The 22,554-nt window shown below is 40.0% G+C and overlaps 1 protein-coding gene and 1 pseudogene across 9 annotated transcripts in view; one reads left to right on the forward strand and one right to left on the reverse strand.

Annotated features, from left to right (window-relative positions):
- SH3YL1 (SH3 and SYLF domain containing 1) overlaps positions 1-22,554 on the reverse strand; it is a 51,192-nt gene that overhangs the window by 22,291 nt on the left and 6,347 nt on the right. For all 9 annotated transcript variants that reach the window (XM_017860298.1, XM_017860294.1, XM_017860291.1 and 6 more), the window contains 3 exons: positions 17,012-17,122; positions 13,606-13,719; positions 11,407-11,471 (listed from right to left, as the gene is read on the reverse strand). In XM_017860298.1, coding sequence (XP_017715787.1) covers positions 11,407-11,471; positions 13,606-13,719; positions 17,012-17,122 — 290 coding nt within the window. The remainder of the gene's footprint in view (positions 1-11,406; positions 11,472-13,605; positions 13,720-17,011; positions 17,123-22,554) is intronic.
- LOC108520794 (10 kDa heat shock protein, mitochondrial pseudogene) lies at positions 2,902-3,212 on the forward strand (annotated as a pseudogene).

Here is a 22,554-nt window from a genome sequence, read left to right on the forward strand (position 1 = left end):
GAGCACGGGTCAGGGGAGAGAGCACGGGTCAGGGGAGGGAGCATGGGCCAGGGGAGGCAGCATGGGTCAGGGGAGGCAGGATGGGCCAGGGCATTCCTGGGTGTGGAGAACCAATGTCCATCCCAGCTCTGTTTCTCGAGAGCTGTGGACCTTGTGGTCTTCTAACCAGCCTCTGTGTCTCTGACCGCTCTGTGTTTAATATTTGCTTTACCAGGACCCATACCTCATGGAACGATCGTCAGAATCAGATAGAGGTGTCAGGTGCACCTGGAAGTTGACAGAGTGCTGGCACGGGGCTCAGTATTTGGGTTCAAAAGTAAAACTAGCTAGGTGGGAACTCCACGACTCCCTTTTGCATGCTGTGCGACCTTGGGTAAATCATTGAGCTCTGGAAAATGGGTGTAATAATAGCGGCACACATTCAAGGCTGTTAAGGGATGAATTGAAATCAGTTCAATACAACACGCAAAGGTCAAGCAGACTTGTGTTTAAAATATGCCTTCATTACAGTTATTCACATTTTAATCAAATCAGTGCTCTCAAGTCAACGTTTTCATATGAGTGACAGAAAATCCTGTTATAGCCAAATGAGATTATACTTGAAAGGCCCTAAGAGAGTTCCTGATACAAGCATGTTCTTAATAATGTTCAACTTGAATCATTTTATGAAATAAAATACACTTAAGATCTGTAGGACAAACTAAGTCTATCAGACAGCTGACCCACACAGGATGCTTCAGCTTGACGCTTGCCAACTGCTCATTTTATTTTACATATAGACAATTTCTGAGGATTATGGTGCTGAATGACAGATAATTATTTAGCTTTTCTTATGCAAAGTTAAGCATTTTCGCCAATGATTGTATAACCTGCATCTTATATGTATTGTTAGATAACAAATTTGCCTTGCAGAATACTTGCCACATACACACTCAGAAAATACACATTTCTACCCATGACCTTGTAGCTACACTGGTTCTTATGTTCTGCTTTGGCTTGGTGCATCATGGTACAGTTAAGTAAGGCCAAGCTATGAGAGGCAGCTGAAGGAAAAAAATTTTTTTGATTTTTTTTTGGTCTGATCTCTCTTTAGTTCTTTTGAAATAAGAATAAGATAACATTGTGTTTTTTGGTGACACCACCAATTAGCTAGAAGAAGGAGCAAGACAAATTTCCTGCAGGAATCGGGATCAGCTGAACAATACGTTTGGACAGCACTCTCAGAAAACCCTGTAAGTATTTGATAGACTTCTTTAGAAGTTTGCATTAAAACTCAACTATATCACAGTCTGATCAAAGAAATAAGACGTGTTTTATTTATGAGATCAGTAGGGTGACTATGGTTCACAACAACCTATTGACTATTTCAAAGTAGCTAGAAGAGAATAATTTGAATGCTTCCAGCCTAAAGAAATGACAAATATTTAAGGTGACAGATATCCCAATCACACTGATTTGACCTTTACAAATTGTATGCATGTATTAAATTATTACAAGTGCCAGGAAAATACGTACTCCACTATAAATCAAAAAATAAAATTAAAAAATAAAACAATAACTCAGATGCAAGTGTTTCAATTAAATAAATTCTTAAATATAAGAACGTGAAAACCACAACTGCCATGGAGGGGAAGCTGCAGGACAGAACGTCCCTCTTTTCTGCAACTGAATGTCCCGAAAGCAGCTCCTTGGAAGGTGCCACCCCATCTCCCTGTCGTGTGGTCAGCCTGCTTCACACTCACACAGCTGAGTCCTGGGCTGTCGTCCTGTCAGAGCCTCACCGCCTTTTGGATGATTGACTGCCGTCAGCCTTCAAGCCCCACATCTGGACAACCTGCTAAGAAAGCTGGGCTCCCTCCTCCGGCCTGCAGTTCTCTCACGCCACTCTTGGGCTGGGCTTGGAGCCTGCCCCACTCTCCCTACCCCACTCTCCCTAAAAGCCTCACTACAAGGGTAATAAACGTTTTCCTCCCTCCTTGTGTGTGGCATGACCAGTCTCAATATGCAAACCAAGCTTAAGTGGAGGGCCCTTCCGGCAACACCCTCCATGCCTCGGAACAACAGATCTTTTCCTTACATCCCATTCTTAGGGGCTTAAAACTGGACTCTGGTATCTAACAATAATTTATCCTCAACTGTAACCCAGATACCTTCCTCTTCAGTAAAGTGAAAGGGCCCATCTAAATTCTCCCTGGAAAAGCAGAGTCATTTTGTTTTTTCAAATTCCAATCTTGAGTAAGAGCCAGACTGCTCTGGCTTGATGGCCCAGTGTGAGCTCTGGCACTGGAAACACAGCAAAGGACTGTACAGGTCCAAAGCCAAGGCAGCAGCAGGACTTTCTGAGCTTTGGGCTTTGCTACAACTGTTATCCAAAAGAATCCGTTAGTGGTGTTTAAACGAAATGTAGCATTATCTTTCCTCAGACTACCGACTTTCACATCTTCCCTTCTCACAATCTCAACTCTCTTGACCTATCTCTCTCTTTACCACAAAACCTCCCCTCCCCAAAGTAATCCCTAATCCAGATACAGGTATTCAGTCACTACTTTAGACCATTATTCAGTACCTCTGATGTTCCAAGAACAGGAAACTCTCCGCCCTATAGAATCTGGGAGTCTAAAGGTTGAGATTGTCAAACATAAATTAACCCATGACGGCCTTCTGGCTAAGCTTAGGGTCACTTACACTTACGCCCCTGGAAGAATGAGTCTGACATTCACTCTCCAGTGAAACCAGGGCACAATGCAGTAAGCTATCCAGAAGCAGCCTCAGGCAGCAGGGGCTGCAAAGCAGCATCCTTTGCATAACTAGATCTTGTTAGTTAAGAGAACTGACCTTAAGAACACACAATCTGACCTTAAGGATGACACTAGAGCAGAGGAGTCTGAGGCGGAGGGAGTCATGGCAGGACAAGCGTTTAGAAAATTTCTTCCACTCTTTGACCGAGTAGTATTGGTTGAAAGGAGTGCTGCTGAAACTGGAACCAAAGGAGGCATTATGCTTCCAGAAAATCTCAAGGAAAAGTACTGCAAGCAACAGTAGTCGCTGTTGGATCCAGTTCTAAAGGAAAGGGTGGAGAGATTCAACCGGTTGGCGTAAAAGTTGGAGATAAAGTTCTTCTGCCAGAATATGGAGGCACCAAAGTAGTTCTAGATGACAAGGATTCTTTCCTATTTAGAGATGGTGACATTCTTGGAAAGTACGTAGACTGAAATAAGTCACTATTGAAATGGCATCAACACGAAGCTGCCCACTCCACTGAAGTTCTGAAATCTTTCATCATGTAAATAATTTCCATATTTCTCTTTTATAATAAACTAAGGATAACTAATGAAAAAAAAAACACACACAATTAAGATTGCAATCTTTTTCCACCAGGATTCTCTAAGAGAATTAAGCTCTAATGTCCTAAGGCATCCACTGCAACGAATAGGTTAGCATCTCCCCAGATATTCTAGGGTAATAGCACAAATAATTAAGAAGGTGGTACTCAAATCCCTTTCTGTGTTTGGAAGGTCAGATGAAGAACCTGGAGCAAATGTTAGGGTTTTGCAGCATTGGACAGGTAGAAGGTGTGGGAGGTGTCCGAAGGAAAACTGAGACTGACCCAGGCACAAAACAATGTGCCACAACTTTAGCCCAGAACCAGCAAGCTTTGCTGCCAGTCACAAGTATCCGAAGGGAAAGGGGGTACTTAAAGACCATTTTATTCAACTTTACAATTTTTTATTTTACAGATTTGATTCAGGAAGATTAAGTACTTTGTTCAATGTTTTGTAACTAATAAAAGAAGAGCTAAAACTTAACAATTACAGTTGAATCTCCATTCCACCGTAGAATGTATCTACAAATCAGAATGCCACACCAATGGTGGCATAAAGAGGCCACAGACCCTCTCGAGAGCGAAATAACCACAACTGGTAAATTATTTTAAAAATTAACACTTTTGGAAATTGTCCTAAGGGCAAATGGCAAGTGAAGAAAATGAAGACACAATGATTCAATAAACACTATTAAATATTGGTAAGGACAGAGAGAGTTGGTGACATTTGAGCTACAACCTGTGCCCTGCTGCAGGTCAGCCTGATGGAAGCTCCTCTTGGGGAAGGGGGTTTGCAAGAACACAGACTTCCTTCCCCCAGCCCCTGGTCAGGGCTGCAGTATCTCCACAGGAGAGGCTTGCTGCCAGCATTTCTCTTCCCACAGCTCCATGTACAGAAGCTCCATTCCAGGCAAGAGCAGCTGAGAGGTCTGGAGCTTCCTTCCTCCACCCAGAACCCATGTGTAAGTGGAGGCTCCAGCCCAGCACAACAGTTCAGGAGCACCATGGCCCAACCCACTCTGGCCCCAGTTCACCTGTGAGGCAAAAGCTCCACACTGACAGAGGCAAGCCACACTACTCCCCCGCCCAAGGCTGCAGGGATGTCACTCCAGGAGAGGTGAGCCCCTGCCCCAGCCTCCAGCTCTGGAGCAACAGCACAGAGATCCTGGGCAGAGACAGAGACAGGCTGCAAGGGCAGGCAGCTCCAAAGCTCTCCCCAAGGGAAGTGAAATTTTTTGGAACAGAGAGTGGGGAAGTTCAAGGGTGATGATTTTGGTGATAAACAGGTAAGATGAGGTATTCAGTTCCATGACAGCAACAAGCTAAACCACGGGTGGTCTAGAAAATTATCAGGGAAAACCAGGGACAGAGATAGCTAAGAAGAGCCCTCCTGAAATAGAAATGAGCTTCAAAGACCACCTGTGCACAGGAGCACAATTTTAACTGGATCAAACTGTGGAGCAATTTATGTCCCCAGGGCATTGTTGGAAACAATGGAGCAATCAGCAGGCAGTTAGTGGAGGCTAACAACAGTGTGTCATACCAAGGGAGACAAACAGCTTAACAGACAGGTCCGGGACAGGGATAGTCAGAACATCTGTCATCTCAGGAAAACTGTATGCATGCCCGTAGACAACATTGGAGGCTTCACAGTAGCGGGGTACAGAATTCATTCAAACAGTCCAGCCAAATCTCTAAACAAACAATAAGAGGCTCCTGGGGGAGAGGTTGAGCATCCAGAGTTGATACAATATAATATCTAAAATTTCTGATTTTCAACCAAAAATAAGAAGACAAACAAAGAAGCGAGAGCGTGTGACCCATACATAGAAAACAAATTAAAAACAGAAGCAGGCGAGAATGACTGCCTTTCAGATGGTCCAGCTATCAGATTTAGCAGACAAAGACTTTAAAACAGCTGTCATAAATATGTTCAAAGAATTAAAGAAAACTATGGTTAAGAAGTAGAAAAACGTACCATGAGAATATCTTATCAAATAGAGAATATTGATAAAAACATAAAATTATATAAAAGAACCAAAGGGAAATTCTGGAGATAAAAAGTGTATTAAGCAACAAGAACAATTTAATTTACTATAGGAGTTCAATGGTAGATCTGAGCATGCAAAATAAAGAACTGGTAAATTTGAAGATAGGTCAATAGAAAGTCTTAAAAACTAAGAGAAAGAGAGTGAAGGAAAATTAACAAAAACACAAGAAACTTCGGACACCATTAGGTGCACCAACATATGTGATATAAGTACTAGAAGGCAAGGAAAAAGAGAAAGAAGCAGAAAATTTTTTCAAAGAAATAATGGCTGAAAATTCTCAATCTGATGAAAAACATGAATCTACACTCAAGAAGCTCAACAAATTCTGAGTAGAATAAATGTAACAAGATACACTCCAGATAGATAATTGTAAAAAATCTTAAAACTCAAGAGAAAAATCTTGAAAGGGGCAAGAGAAAATGACTCATCACATAAAAGGAACCCCAGTTAGGCCGGGGCGCGGTGGCTCAAGCCTGTAATCCCGCACTTTGGGAGCCGAGGCGGTGCAGATCACGAGGTGTCAGGAGGAATCAAGACTATCGGCTAACACGGCGAACTTTATCTTACTAAAATTACAAAAAAACTAGCCCTGGGCGACGGTTAAACAGCACTGGCCTGTGAAGTCCCAGCACTACTCGGAGAGGCTGAAGCGCGAGAGAATGCGGGAACCCGGGAGGCGGAGCTTGCAGATGAGCATTACGATTGATCGATCCAAACCTACATCCAGCCCTGAGAGCATTGTGATCAGAGCAGAAAACCTCCGTCTCAAAAAATAAAATAAATAAATAAATAAATAAATAAATTTTTTCTACATGTTAAGTCTGTAACATATAGAAATATTATACACTTGACAATAGCCATACAGAAGAGTCAGGTGGGAGCAAAGTTGTCTTGGAAATGACGCCAGACGGTAACTCGACTGAACAGATACAATGGAATAGAACCAAACCAAACATGGTAAATAAAAAAGGTTAAAATGGCAAGTTCAATGAGTAAATACTTGCTCTCAATTATTCTCTGAGTTTTCTAAAAACATAAAATTATATAAATTATTAACTGTAATCATGAATTGCTGAGTGTGTATCGTATGTAGATTTAACACAGATAACAGTTGTAGCACAAAAAAGGAGAAAAAAGACCAGAACCATATGAGAGCAATGTTTTTGTATCTTATTAAAACAAGTTCCCATGAATTAGAAATATTTAAGACATATTGTAAGCTCTGGAACAACCATTAAGAAAATTACTCAAAAACACAGTTAAAAAATCATAAACGGAATCAAAATGCTATAGTACAAAACATTCACTTAATTGAAAACAGTAAAGTAGAAACAGAGGGACAAAAAAGGCATGGGATATAGAAAAAAGTAAAATGGCTGATACAAATCTAATGATATCAATAATCTATTAAATGTAAATTAATTAAACAATCAAATAAAAAGGCAGAGATTACTGGCATGGATAAAACAACAATAACAACAACAACAATATCCAATTATATGCTCCATAGGAGACACGCTTTAGATTCAAAGTTACCATTAGATTGACAGTAAAAGGATGGAAAAAGATGCATCATGCAGACGGCGACCATAAGAAAGCGGGAGTGGCAATATTTATATTAGATGAAATGGACCTCAAAACAACAAAAAATGTAATTAGGAATAAACAGGGACATATTATAATGATAAAATGGTCAATCAATTAAAAAGATATAAGAATTATAAACATAGTAATATACATATATTTATATAAGCACATAATATCAGAGCCCCAAATACGTGAATCAAAAACTGACAATCTAGAAGGAAGACATAGACAATTTAACAAAAATAGCTCGATATGTAAATAACCCATTTTTAATAATGAAGAGAACAATTAGTCATAAGATTATCAAGGATATGGAACAACTGAACAATGGTGTAAACCAACTAGACCCAATGGACTCCTGGAGAACACTTTACCCAATAACGCGGAACACACATTCTTCTCCAGCACACATGGAACATTGCACAGGACAAGTGTCTATATGTGAGGCCATAAAAGAAGCCTTAACCCATTTAAAAAGACTGAAATTATACAAAGTATTTTCTTTGACCCCAATGGAATGAAATTTGAAATCAAGGACAAAACAAATTTGGGAATTTATAAATATGTGGACATTAAGCAACACACTCCTAAATAACAAATGGATCAAAGAAGAAATCACATGAGAAATTAGATAATATTTTGAGATTAAGGAAAACAAAGACACAACATACCCACACTTATGGAAGGCAGCCAGGGCAATGCCTAGAGGGAATATGTAGCTGTAAATGTGTCTATTAAAATAAAACAGATCTTGAGTCGGTAACTCGAACTGCCTTTCAACACGGACAAAGACGAGTTTAACTGAACTTTAAGCAACAGCCTTGCTTGGACCTTTCCCCTTCTTTACTCTGCTTCCCTTATACCTTCAGTTTCTTTCCCCGAAGAACATTGGCTCGGTATATCACATGTACTTGAACTGGTATCAGGCTCCGCTTCTGGTGAACCCAATCTGACAACCACGCACTAGCTGTGTGATCTTAGGTAAGACCTAATGTCTCTGTATATTGAAAATAATGTGGACTTCGCCTACCTTGTATAGTGCCCTGAAAACGATGGCTTGTTATGCAGATGAATGTGACAGTGAGGTGGCCTTTACTTTACCACCCAAACACCTGTGAAACCAAGATCAAGTAACTTTCCTGAACCTTCCTTTTTTCCCCATTGAGGGATGTGCAGACAAGACAGACAACAGGAAACTCTGTCTTTTGTATAACATGCTGCCTAGATGTGGGACCAGATGCTTCCCAATCTGCCACTCTCTGGCTACCTCCTACTGGAGAATTCCCATGGCTTGGTTATTTTACGAATAAAATGAGAGCAATGGCGACCACCTTCCATGGCTATGAAAATGATTCCGTACGAGCGTGCGTACAAGTTTTGTTAAAAAATGGCCGGGCGCGGTGGCTCACGCCTGTAATTCCAGAACTTTAGGAGGCCGAGGGGGGCGGATCACGAGGTCAGGAGATCGAGACTATCCTGGCTAACACGGTGAAACCCCATCTCTACCAAAAATACAAAAACTTAGCCAAGCATGGTGGCAGGCACCTGTAGTCCCACCTACTTATGAGGCTTGAGGCATGAGAATGGTGTGAACCCGGGAGGCGGAGCTTGCAGTGAGCCGAGATTGCTCCATTGCACTGCAGCTTGGGCAACAGAGCAAGACTCCACCTCAAAAATAAATAAATAAATAAATACATAAATGAAAATAGAATGGCAGATAGTTATTCAACAAATACTGGATAGTACGAACCGAGTACGTGCATGCCCTCTATGTGCTTGAAAGGAAAATCCTGTGTGGTTACAGGCCCTGTCATTGTCCCGTTTTACAGAAAGGAAGTATTCATGGGTGTCTCCTCGGTCTCTGTGGACGTAGCTGTGAAGTTTGAGAAAGTCTCTGCCCTCCTGGTACTCACAGTCCACTTCAGGGCTGGTCCTTACTATTTGTGGCTACTAGGACATGCATGGTAGGAGCAAGTTCCAGGAGAAGCCAGGCCCGAAGGGGTTGCTCACTCAGCCGGTCACCTGAGTCAGAAGTGCCCTCAGAGGTCGGTCCCTTCAGGTAAGACGTGTCCACCCTCCAGCCCCCGTGGTCTCGGTGGCACCAGACCTGCTGTGATGAGAACAGCCTGAGGGAGCCACTCTAGATGCCCCATGCTCCTGTTCTGACTCCCTCCCTCATTCAGACAGCAGGCAGGAGTGCTCTGTTAGGATGGAGGCTTAGACAGAATCTGAGAGTGCTTCATGGAGAGCAAACGGTGCTTTCTGTTAACATCGAAAACCAGCCGACTGTTGTGACATCACTCACACTCACGGTTACACACAGAGACTTATCTATGGGGCTCTGAGAAGCAAAGTCAGGTCATAGTTAAGAAGTTTAAAGCTCATGTCTCCAATCCCCAGGAGATGCTTCTTATCTCTGTTTGAAATTGACATTTAAAAGTTAATAGTTATGTTATTTAAATGAAATTCCATAGTTAATTTCCATACTGTCATAAAGACAGGCTTTGCAATAAAAAGTTTCGGTAAATGGCAAGCCTAAATAAGCTGCAAAGATGAAGAAGATATTAACAATAGAATTATATTTTGTGTCATTTCAAGTGCTTTTACTGTAGAAATCCATATTTAATCACCAATATAGGCCCAGAGACTTATATAAGGCTATTTTTAACTGTGTTTTGCAGATGAAGCCAAGGTGTGGAGAAGAAAAGCTACTTCCTAACGTCACAGAGTGGAAACACCCAGGTCAGAACTGGAGCCAGAACGGTCTGACCCAGTCTTCTCTCTCATAGCTCACCCCTATCTCATATTGTCTTTTAAAAATAATACTGTGTATCAGTCTAAGGCCGGGCACAGTGGCTTATGCTTGTAATCCCAGCACTTTGGGAGGCCAAGGTGGGCAGATCACCTGAAGTCGGGAGTTTGAGACCAGCCTGAGCAACATGGTAAAACCCCATCTCTACTAAAACTACAAAATTAGCTGGGTGTGGTGGCACATGCCTGTAACCCCAGCTACTCGGGAGGCTGAGGCAGGAGAATTGCTTGACATCGGGAGGTGGAGATTGCAGTGAGCTGAGTTCACGCCATTGCACTCCAGCCTGGGCAACAAGAGTAAAACTCTGTCTCCAAAAAAAAAAAAAAAGAAAAGAAAAAAATACTGTGTATCAGTCTATAAAATGTTTAAAGTCTTTCTATTTCGTTTACCGGATCAAGAGACCACATTTTACTTGTACTTGTTTTTCAGGGCTACTAATGTGCCCTGTGGCTAAAAGTCCAAATTTTTCAAAGAATTACCATGGAAACTCAATTTTTGATCTTTAATATATTGAAATTTAATACAGACATCATTTCTGAGTCTCTCATCATTTTTGAAATAAATGCTCAAAGCATGCCCCCAGCCTCACAGGGAGCCAGAGGGTTGTGGGAAGAATGGGTTGTGACTCAGCCCAGTTTAGCAGTCTGATCTGTTGACAGAAAAAGGCCCTTCTACAGGGAGGGCCAGGGGACTGGGTGGGGGTGGGGAAAGGGGAAGAGAGGGGAGGGAGGGAAGCCACAGTCCCTGATGAAAATACACTTTCCACCAGAGGGCGATAGTTTTGAAAGCTTTGATTTGGTTGCATATGGTACAAAAATGCAGTCATGATAAGCAAAACTGAAATATGTTTCTTTTATACTACAGATTTATACAGCACTGAGTAAGAAAGATTGAATAAAGATGAAAGATGAGTTAGAAATACTTCCTCCTAATAAGGCTGAGGGAATTTAAAACTATGTCAACAGGGCACATCTACAAAGGATAGTTTAGGAAGAAATGGACTGAAATTTGAGAAGAAAATGAATTGAGCGTACCAGGAGATTCGATTTCCAGTCCCTTGCAAAATGACAGACTGATGATGAGCATCAGCCCTAAGAGGATCCCTGTGTAGGAGACCTCTGTGAGCATGCACATCCGCCCGACAGACGCCAGACTCCCAGGAGCAACGTTCTAAACTGAAATAATGTGAAGCTCTTCTCTACTTAAAGAATTTGGAGGGATATGAATATCATATGTTGTAAAACTGGATTTTTCCACAAATGATGATGCACTCACTGCCCACGTGATTTCAATGTCCACTGAAGGAGAAGGGTGGCTTTGCCATGAGCAGTCCATAAACTGCCAATGACAGCTGGCCGGGTGTTGAGATGTGCCTGTTACACAAATGTACATGAGACAGAAGCAGATAAAATGGCAAATGAAAGAAACCTTACTCCTAATGAAAGAAAAGGAAAGAAAATGGGAACCATCAGATAGCTTTAGTTAGACATTCATTGAGAAAATAAAGGAAACAATTTTTCCTAGGTGCCAACGGTAACAATAAGAACACTAGGAAACCTCTCAGTTTTCACGGATTGCATCTTAAGTGTCTTCAGAGGATATGGCAGTTGTATGGACAAGCACAACCTACTTACCTCAATTCCTATTTCAAATCCCCCACCAAGGCCAGCTATCCCAATGGCTGAGGGTGCAGACCATTCTAATAAAAAAAACAAACAAACGTTATCCTAACATTAAAACACCCTCAACATGTGAATATAGGAGGGAAAAATGCTAAAATCTAAAGAGTGCTTCTATTTAAAATAATGAGACTTGGTATTTCCCCCTGTTTTAAAGTGTTCTTCACAAAGAATATGTAATTTTAAAAGTTGAAAATATTTGAAAAGTATTAGATATTCATTAACAGTCTCATAGCCTTACAAGCCCACATCCTCTAATCTTTCTCTACCAACATGCCTAAGACCAAACTATTGGTTCCCTAACCATTAACCATACAGAGCACCTGGTAACTTCAACTGTCAATACTTTTATAAAACAACTTAGCTGTAGCTCCAGTCTTCAGCTAGAATTCTGTCATAGATTTAAGAGATCAGAAGGATTCAAGAGAGTTTATTATCTAACAGTAACATAGTAATTGTTTCCACTGCAAATTTCTGAGGGCAAAAACTATTCTAACACCTCTCATGCTTGAGCACAAGAAATAGGCTACAAATTCAAGGTTGTTAAAATTCTAACAAGATAAATTACATTTAGTACAGTAATTCCATTTGCCATGATATGGCTCATTTTAGGATTACTATATGCTTATTTTTCTTGATGTTGAAACAGTCACCTTAAACAAGTCTAGAAAAATGCATTTTCAATTTGGTGGGGGGATGGTCTGGCCAAAGCACTTTTTGAAAATGGTTGCTACCATCCATGCTAGATAATAGAATACTGGTGGAATATATCCAGAACTATCCTACCTAGGCTTAGAGAAGTCTAGGTTACAGAAATCAGTGTCTGATAATTTTTTGTTCCCTATGTTAGGAACTGTCCCTGTGTTAAGACAGCTGGTCTTGGCCGGAATCCCGGGGAATGTGTCGTGCCTTATTTGGACAGTTTTGAAATTACTGTCAGTAGAGTCAGCAGCTGCAGCTCAGGAAGAAGGGAGAGAAAAGTAGGTTTTGAAACCAGTAGGAAGGTTTGCTGGGGCTCTGAGACGAGCTCAAGGCTTCGTATTGGCTGTCCCTCCCCTTGGTCAGCAAGTCACCCCGTCAATGGAGCAGCTGGGGACCTGAGACACGCGGGGACTTTCTCATAGACTTTGAGTCCCATCTGACAATGGGCCCCCTTGGAATGTGCCTCTATTTTGTTTGGTTTTACTGCTGAGAAGTCTGCCCATGGAAATTTGGATAATGCTTGAGAAAAACAGAATTATTTTCTTCTCATTTTCAAAGCCACACACTGAGCTATGAAAACTGATCCACATAATAAGGAAGAGGTTCTTGCTGACGGTGGGGATACCTTGGGAAGAAATGGTGAATCTGCTGACTGCTAAATGGTGAATCTGCTGACTGCTATTTCCAGGCCATGTTTCACAAATGCATATATTGTATATTTATTGTCTGTGAGTGTCCCATGCTCTCTCAAAATAAAATAAAATTATGCTAAAAAACTGCAACTAATAGAAAATGTGTGCACTGAACAGCCAATGTTAAATTGGTATAAAAAACATTTTAGTTGGTTTTGACACACCTGTGTGCATTTTAAATATTACTATAAATGTTAGTACTTGGGATTCATGGCAAATATTTTGATTTCATCTCTGAAGAATCAAGTAGTAGATTTCATCCCAGAAAGTAAAACCCGATGATACTGCTCTTTGATATGATTCTGGCTTGGGAAAATTCTTCAAACGTCACAGTTTTTATGACCTACCACAGAAACAAAGAAGTTCACACATGGCCCCTTATTTTCACATCAATTTCCATAAAACAAAAGAAAGTAGCATACCATGAAGCTGAGGAATAATAATTCATATTAAACAAAAGAAATGCACATATTGCCATATTTAAAGATTTGCTCCATGGAAGAATTACAAAATGCATGCAAAACAAAGTTAGATCTACGTGTCGTGTCTTGTCTAATATTTTGAGGACAGAGACAGAAAGGCTGGTTCCCGTGGCTTGTTCACTGACACCAAACTGCACGTTCAGTCGAGTAGCCCTGATTACTTAAGTTTTAGTTGATATGCAGGAAACCTGTCCTACTCGCTATGCAATGTGTTCATATGAAAACAGACAGAACAAAGAATGAAGATTCTCTGCTCCAGTGAACAGACGCCAACTTACTTCCATCTGGAAGGCGCGCCAGTACAATCCCGCTGCCTCCTCTGGCGGTCACCAGGAACCCGGCTTTGATCACAGACAGAATTGCAAGGCCTTTAGCCTTCGCAATTACATGAGCTGTTAACATGGAAAACAATGGGAAGGTAAGTATTTTGATCTATGTGCCTGGATAGACGATTAAGTGTTAAACAGAATCAGAGTTAGGAAATATACCTAATGTAAACGACGAGTTAATGGGTGCAGCACACCAACATGGCACATGTATACATATGTAACAAACCTGCACGTTGTGCACATGCACCCTAGAATTTAAAGTATAATTAAATAAATAAATAAATAAATAAAACAGAGTCAGTGTACACAGAGGTTCTCCCTAGGAATTCAGGGCATACAGGAGCAATGAACAAAAGTCAGTCACTCAACAAACGGGCACGAGGCCTCTCTCTTCCCACATGTGTTTTTTGTGTTTGCTATTTTTGCAGTGCTAAACACAACATCATAAATATTCTCAAATCCTGTAACTGACAAAATAAATTAGATATTTGAATGAGATTTTATTGATATCTGCTAGTATTGCAAATATTTTGGCAATTTCAATTAATTTAGGATATAGTGCACAACATAGAAGATAAAAGTTACGTTTTCAATGAAATTAAGATCCGTATAGTACTAAGGAGAAACTTTAAAAATTACGAAAAGGCAGCATGAATTAGAACTTTGATCTTAAAGCCATGTAGCTAAATTAACCTTGTATTAATTTAAGAAGTTGGATTCAAAACAGAAAATTAAGTAATTTTCAATGTTAAACCATTTTAACTTTATAAAATGATCCGCTATAGCATTTGAGTACCACTTAACTATTAGTACACTGATAATATAATTCCATTAAAAAATATTGGTTTATTCACATTTCAGAAATGTTCATTACATAAAATGAGGGTTATTAGTATATGTATCCACTGAATACAGTCCCACAGGATTCTGTGAATTTGTGACACAATGATACCTCGTTCAAACTAACAAGGGAAGCCTATCATATAATTTTAAGGTAGCTTAATTTATTATTATTTTTATCAAATATTCTGCCAAGGAAGTGAAGTCAGACATGGGGCTCCAGCACACAGAGCAAAGGCTTTGCAGATGCCCCAAGAGAACACTAAAATTCTCATGTAATTATGCCACCATTTCAAAGTTTAAATTAAGAACCAACTCTTAGAAATAATTCATCCAACACCATGAAGTTCACATGCAGAACATTTGTGGAGCTGTTCTTAATAAAAAAGCTACAGAAAATAAGGTTGCATCCTGGATGGCTGTCTACTAAGTGTACTTTATTTTTGTATTTAAAAGGTTATAATTATATTGTAACAAGATTAACAGCTGTATAATATGTCATGCAGGTTTGTTTTTACAGCCACTTGTTGGCAGAATGTCTTCCTCACATTCTATTCTCAGTGCTTCCAGAGTTGCTATCGCCCCTATTGGGAATACTAGATATTAACAAAAGCATGTTTTAAAATGAACATATTCCACTTGTCAATTATATTTTTATAGATTTCCACTCAAATTCAGGGGCACTAAAATAATAATAATCACTGAATAATCTACCAATTAGCTTTTGATTTATAACATAGAATGTACTGATTATAGATTTAATTGCTAAATTAAGTTTCACTTACTTCTTAGAATCCTAACATTAGAGGAGGCCAAACACACCACTGGGAAGGTCTCAAGATCTAGATGTCTTGCTTAAATGTTTTGTAGATGCAATTGTTTATCCTATGAAATAGCATCTTTGTTTTAATGTAAACATGATGCCCCCCACCAGACTCCAAGGAGAAGTGGGCCTGGATCTCTGTTGGCTGTGGAACTTCTGTCTTTGCCACACCCACGCCTTGGGGTGATCTCTTACTTAGACTAACATGCAAACAGAATTTCTTTTTCTGAGCTTCACCCACTGACAGGTGCTCCTTCAGAATACTGATACTGAAAATCTAGTTTTTCTTGTTGAGTTTTCTTTAAGCTCTAAAGCAGCGCTTCTGAAACTAGCGTGTGTGTGTACTTCACTGGGACCTTGGGAGGAATGCAGACTGATTTGTGACATCTGACCAGATTTCTCACAAGCTCCCAGGGGATGTCAAGCTGCAGATTCAGACTGCACCTGGAGTAGCAAGGCTCTACCAAGCACTGTTTCCTCAAGACAGGCGGAGTCACCGGGCCAATGCAACAATAATTAATATCATGATTAAGATTATTAAAACAATAACAAATTTTTAAAACATTATTTAAAGTTTTATTACATAACTTTAGATATCTGGCTTAGAAAAATTAAACTTATCTCTTTAATGCAGGACCCAGAGTCATGTACTCTGATTAAGAGGGAGGCTGGTCTGTAACAGTGTCCAGGCTAATTGGCATGAGACAAGTATTCTGTGAACACCCTTTGGAAATAACTAGAAGTGCTGATGAACAGATAGTGGTTTTCAAAGGCTCCCCTCTGGACCGATCTTATGTGTCACTGACTACTTAAGAATTACATGAGAAACACATTTAAAACATGCGTTCCTGGACACACTGCACTAAAAGTCTGATTTGGCAGGTTTGGAATGAGGTTTAAGAACTGTGCTTTTATGGTCTAGGGGATACTGATGCACATCTGTGTTGGGAATTACTGATTAATGTCTTAAACCACTAGAGAATGTAAATGTCTTATGTGGAAGGAGGAAACACAAAGTTAAAATTTATGTATGAGATTAGCTGGTGAGTTTGCGAGGTTAGCTTGCAGAGTCCTCAGCACGCGAGGCGAAGGACAGACAAGGCTGCAGAGAGCTGAAGTGGAACACGAACACATGGTGTTTAGGGCACTGGCACCCCGGGGTGGGAGGCAGGAGAAAAAGCCTATGCAAAAGGGAGAGACAGGGAGGGAAGAGGCCCTGCTGGTTTGCCTGGTCTGCAGTTGGCCCTGTCCAGACCCCTTGCACCTGGAGTAGCAAGGGTCTATGAGGACTGTTTTCTCATGATGGGAGAAGTGACAGGAATGCAAAAATAATTACTATCATTATTAAGATTATTCTATCAATAACAAATTTTTAAAACAGAGCTCAGAGTCATGTGTTGTGATTGATTAAGAGGGAGGTTGGTCTGTAACACTGCCAAAGTGAACTGGCATTTGGATCTCCTTTGCATGAAACAAGTTATGCTGTGAACACCCTTTGGAAATAACCAGAAATGGTAATGAATAGGTAGTGGTTTCCAGAGCATCCCTGGATCAGCCATGAGAAAAAAGGTGGAGGAACTACTTGTTGGCATTGATAGAGGCTTCTGCCTAAAAATGGAGTGTTGAACAATGCAAAAAACAACTTAGGAAAAAAACATTTAGAGATGAACAGCACTCATCCTATTTACCTACCAGGAATGATCTTATCAGGTCCATTTCTGGAAGTTATTTCTGTGAATTCTCTTAATATTTTGGCAGCCTTTTTTGCTTCTGATTTCAAATTGGAAGGTATAGGGTTATTCACTGAAAGATAAAAAAAGATATTTTAATCAAAAATTCTGCTAAATAGAAGTGAGAAATTTATTATAATTTCATTCTTCTCATATACAATTGTCAGAAGTGTTTGAACCAGAGAGACTCCATCTTGAATAGGAGCTGGGTGAAATAAGGCTGAGACCTACTGGGCTGCATTCCCAGGAGGTCAGGCATTCCAAGTCACAGGATGAGATAGGAGGTCCACACAAGATACAGGTCATGAAGACCTTGCTGACAAAACAGCATGCAGTAAAGGAGCCGGCCAAATCCACCAAAACCAAGACAGCAATGAAAGTGACCTCTGGTCATCTTCACTGCTCATTATACACTAATTCTAATGCGTCAGCTGCCAAAAGACACTCCCACCAGCGCCACGACAGTTTACAAGGGAACATGTAGGGAAGTCACCCTACATGGTCTAAAAAGGGGAGGAACCCTCAGTTTTGGGAATTGCCCACCCCTTTTCCAGAAAACTCACAAATAATCCACTCCTTGTTTAGCATGTAATTGAAAAATAACTATAAGTATCCTTAGTCGAGCAGTCCATGCCACTGCTTGCCTATTGAGTAGCCCTTCTTTATTCCTTTACTTTCTTAATAAACTTGCTTTCACTTTATGGACTTGCCCTGAGTTCTTTCTAGCGCCAGGTCCAAGAATCCTCTCTTGGGGTCTGGATCGGGACCCCTTTTTGGTAACACAATGAAGCATTAACACAGCATAGCCTATCAAAGGAAATGAACTGGAAATGCTCATTGACAATATCATCTCTCTTTCTCCTAATAAATAAAATCTATGCTGAGAGTGGGAAACTCTAAACTCTCAGAATCTCAGAAATTATAAAATCCTTGGGCCCCAAAGGATGTTAAACAAAACCTGGCCAAACCTCCGTTATGTATCTTCTTCCTGCAATTAACAGACTTCAATACTAACTTGAAATAAGAATTTAAAATTTAAAAATAAATATATTTTGTATCTATAATATGTAGTATAAAATTTAATATATTTTGTTGTTCTTGTCAAAAATGTTGGAACTGGCTGCCTGTAGACTTTCCGATGAGTAAAACTCTAGAAGACTTGGGAATTGAGTCTACAAGTAATGCCAGCTTGCATTTCTATGGCACTTTATGTTTTCAGTGTCACCTGGACATTTATACACTCATCGGAGGGCTTGTCATAAAAAAGCTCACATAATTCTTCCAGCTCTGAAGTGTATCAGAGAAGATGGAGTATTCTCTGGTCACTGGATGAGGAATCAGCAGAGCGAAGAAGCTGAGTGGCTTCAGTGTAGGACCATGAGAGCCCTGAGGCTGAGAAGTTCTTGTTTCACTGACTACAGTTAAGAGGCTCATGCGTGACTGTACTGCAAGATGTCAGGATCTGGAAGGTTGAAGGCATTCATTTCCACTGTTGCACCTCAGTAATTTACAGAATGTAGATGAAGTACGCTAACGGAAGCTTGCTTTTGTAAAAGGAAAACAAATCTCAGGACCCCAAAATCACCAAGCCAAGGGAAAAGTCAAGCTGGGAACTCTGTCAGGCAAACCCGCCTCCCATTTTGTTCCTAAAAAGATAGCTACAAAGGTAAGCTACACACTTCCGTCACAATTTGCCACAAGGAAATTCCCTGTGGACAAAAGATGAATTCAGACTCTTCCCTCTGCTCACGTGAGACAAAGGCATATCTATTGTTTCCTTTGCCCTGTTTGTTTCACTAAGCCAGACTAAGGCGTGACTATTCCTGTAAATCGCATACTCAAAGGCTAATCAGAAACTCAAAAGAATGCAACTGTTTGTCTTTTATCTACTTATGATCAGGAAGCCCCCTCCCCACTTCGAATTGTCCCGCCTTTCTGGATCTAATCAATCTTACATATATTGATTGATGTCTCATGTATCCCTAAAATGTATAAAACCAAACTATACTCAGATCATCTTGAGCACATGTCGTCAAGACCTCCTGAGGCTGTGTCATGGGCCATCCTTAACCTTGACAAAATAAACTTTTAAAATTGCTTAAGACCTGTGTCAGATCTCAAGTGTAAACTCATAGTTTACTCTTTCAACAGATCAAATGCTCAAAGAGCATAGGGGAAAAAATCCCTTTCTTTTATTTAAGAAAATATAAATATTTCTAATAAAATGTGATATATTTTGGTGCTTGGTATGTTTGAAAGATGTAATTTATTTTAAAAGTGAAAACTGGCTGGGTACTCCCAGCACTTTGGGAGGCCAAGGGAGGAGGATCACTTGAGGCCAGGAGTTTGAGACCGGCCTGAGCAACATAGTGAGATCCCATCTCTACCAATAAAACAATTTTAAAAATTAGCCAGGCATGGTGGCGTGCACCTGAAGTCCTTGCTACCCAGGAGGCTAAGGCAGGAGGATTACTTGAACTCAGGAGTTTAAGGCTGCAGTGAGCTATGACTGGGCTACTGCACTCCAGCCTGGGCAACAGGGCAAGGCCCTGTCTCAAAATAAAATAAAATTTTAAAAAGTTAAAACTGATTTAGGGTCATTTTGGAGTTCTATTTTAATTTCTTTAAAAGATGTCAGTATCAGTTCTTTGTGGCTCAACACAGGAGTATTAGTATCAAATCAGGAAAAAAATCCATCCCAAGAATCATCAATGGCATTAAGATAGAGGAAGGTATTTCCATAGATACTTTATGCAAAATGAAGTGTGCATGATGCATGTGTGTAGCTCTTTACTCCTTTTAAAAACAAGTGGCATCACAGCATTAGTGTATTTTGGCACATTGCATTTTAAAATTATCTCAGAATAGTTAAAATACTGCCTCTCAGTGTAGGCTTTTCAAATCAACTTCATGAGACACAATTTACAAAATGAAATCTACCTGTTACAGGTATAGCTCAGTGGGCATGGACAGAGAGAGGTAGAGACCACCCCTGATGACTCCATCCATGCCCCCTGCAGTGGTCACTCCTGTACCCAGTCCCTGCCTCAGGTTGGTGCCAATCTGAGTTCTGTCACTGAGTATGAATTTTGTCTGTGCCAGAATTTCCTGTAGTCATCAGTGTGTTCTTTTCTGTCTAGCTTATTTTACTCACATGAAATTACTGAGACTCACTCACATTGTTGCATAGATCAGAAGCTCTTCCTTTTTGAGTGCCAACTGGTATTCTAATGTGTGGACATAGCACAATTTGTCCTTCCAGTCACTGTTGATAGACAATTGGGTTCTTTCCAGCTTTTGGCTATTATAAATAAAACTGCTATAAATATTCCTTTGTAAGCCTTTTGTAAAAAAATGTTTTATGGCCGGGCACGGTGGCTCATGCCTGTAATCCCAGAACTTTGGGAGGCTGAGGCAGGAGGATCACCTGAGGTCAGGAGTTGGAGACCAGCCTGGCTAACATGGTGAAACCCAGTCTCTACTAAACATGCAAAAAACTAGTCTGACGTGGTGATGCATGCCTGTAATCCTAGCTACTCGGGAGTCTGAGGCAGGAGAATCACTTGAACCTGGAAGGTGGAGGTTGCAGTGAGCCAAGATGGCACCTTTGCACTCCAGCTTGGGCAGTAACAGTGAAACTCCATCTCAAAAAAAAAGAAAAAGAAAAAATGTTTTATTTCTCTTGGGTAATTACCTAAGATAGGAATTGCCAGTTCACGTGGTAAATGTGTATTTAGCAATGTAAGGAGCCACGTAAGAGTTCTCTAAAGTGATTATACATTTTAGGCTTCCACCAGAAACTTAGAAGAGTTCTGGTTATTCCATATTCTCACGAACACTTTCAATGTCCAGGTTTTAAAATTTTAGATATTTTAGTGGGTACATAGTGGCCTTTCACTGTGGATTTAATTTTCATTTCTCAGATGACTAATGATGTTGAACACTTTTTCCTATTTCTATATCTTGCAAAGTGTCTGTTTAAATCTTTTGTCAATGTCCTTTAACCACTTTTTAACGGAGTTGTTTTTTTTGCTTGTTAAAGTTTCTTATAGATTCTGGATATTAGACCTTTGTTGGATGTATAGCTTACAAATATTTTCTTCTATTCTGTAGGTTGCCTGTTTTCTCTGTTGATAGCTTCTTTTGCTGTTCAGAAGCTCTTTAAGTAGGTCCCATTTGTCAATTTTGTTTTGTTGTAATTGTTTTTGGCATCTTTATCATAAAATCTTTGCCAGGGATTATGTCCACAATGGAATTTCCTAGGTTATCTTCCAGAGTTTTTATAGTTTTAGGTTTTACATTGTTAACGCAGGCTAAATATGACCTGAGGACTCCATACTTCAATATCTGAGTCCTTGTAGATGAACTGCAACCTAACTTAATATGTAGACAAGATTGAGAACCTAACTTAGGAGTATGCATCTGTAACAACAGCTCAGTCTTGGCCAATCCCAGCAGCCATACTTCAACCACTCATACACTGCTGAGTGTTCAAATAAGGCAAATGATGAGCTGTACCCAATCCAGTTGTTTCTGTACTTCATTTCTGATTTCTGTATATCACTTCCCCCCTTTTTTTAAGTCTATAAATTTGTTCTGACCATGAGGCATCCTTGGAGTCTCTCCGAATCTGCTGTGATTCTGGGGGCTGTCTGACTTGCAAATCATTCATTGCTCAATTAAACTCCTTAAAATTTAATTCGGCTGAAGTTTTTCTTTTAACAACATTCAAGACTTTAATCCATCTTGAATTGATTTTTGCATATGGTGTAAGGAAGAGGTCCCATTTCAGTCCTCTGCATATGGCTAGCCAGGTATTCCACCACCATTTATTGAATATGGAGTCCTTTCCCCATTGCTTATTTTTGTTGACTTTGTCAAAAATCAGATGATTGTAGGTGTGTGGCATTAATTCTGGGCTCTTGATTCTGTTCATTGGTCTATGTGTCTGTTTTTGTACCACTACCATGCTGATTTCATTACTGTAGCTTTGTAGTATAGTTTGAAGTCAGATAGCATGATGGCTCCAGCTTTGTTCTTTTTGCTTAGGATTGCCTTGGCTATTTGGGCTCTTTCTTGGTTCCATATGAATTTTAAAATACTTTTGTTTTCTTTTCTAATTCTGTGAAGAAGGGCATCGGTAGTATAATAGGAATAGTGTTGAATCTATAAATTGCTCTAGGCAGTATGGCAATTTTAATAATATTGCTTCTTCCTATCCTTGAGCAAGGAATGTTTTTCCATGTTTGTGTCATCTCTGATTTCTTTCAGCAGTGCTTTGTAATTCTTGTAGACATCTTTCACCTCCTTGGTTACCTGTATTCTTAGGTATTTTATTTTTTGTGTGTTAAATAGGTGTTTTAAATTGCATAATCTGCCATTTCTAGATCTGTTTTTGACTGATTCTTCTTCTAGCTCTGGGTTATGTTTTCCTGTTTTTACTCCTTTCTAGTAAAACAGCATTGTAGATATTACCATGTTGAGTGCCTAGATTTCACTGCTTCC

Source organism: Rhinopithecus bieti, unplaced genomic scaffold (genome assembly GCF_001698545.2).
Source record: "Rhinopithecus bieti isolate Rb0 unplaced genomic scaffold, ASM169854v2 scaffold_51905, whole genome shotgun sequence".
Taxonomy (NCBI): domain Eukaryota; kingdom Metazoa; phylum Chordata; class Mammalia; order Primates; family Cercopithecidae; genus Rhinopithecus; species Rhinopithecus bieti.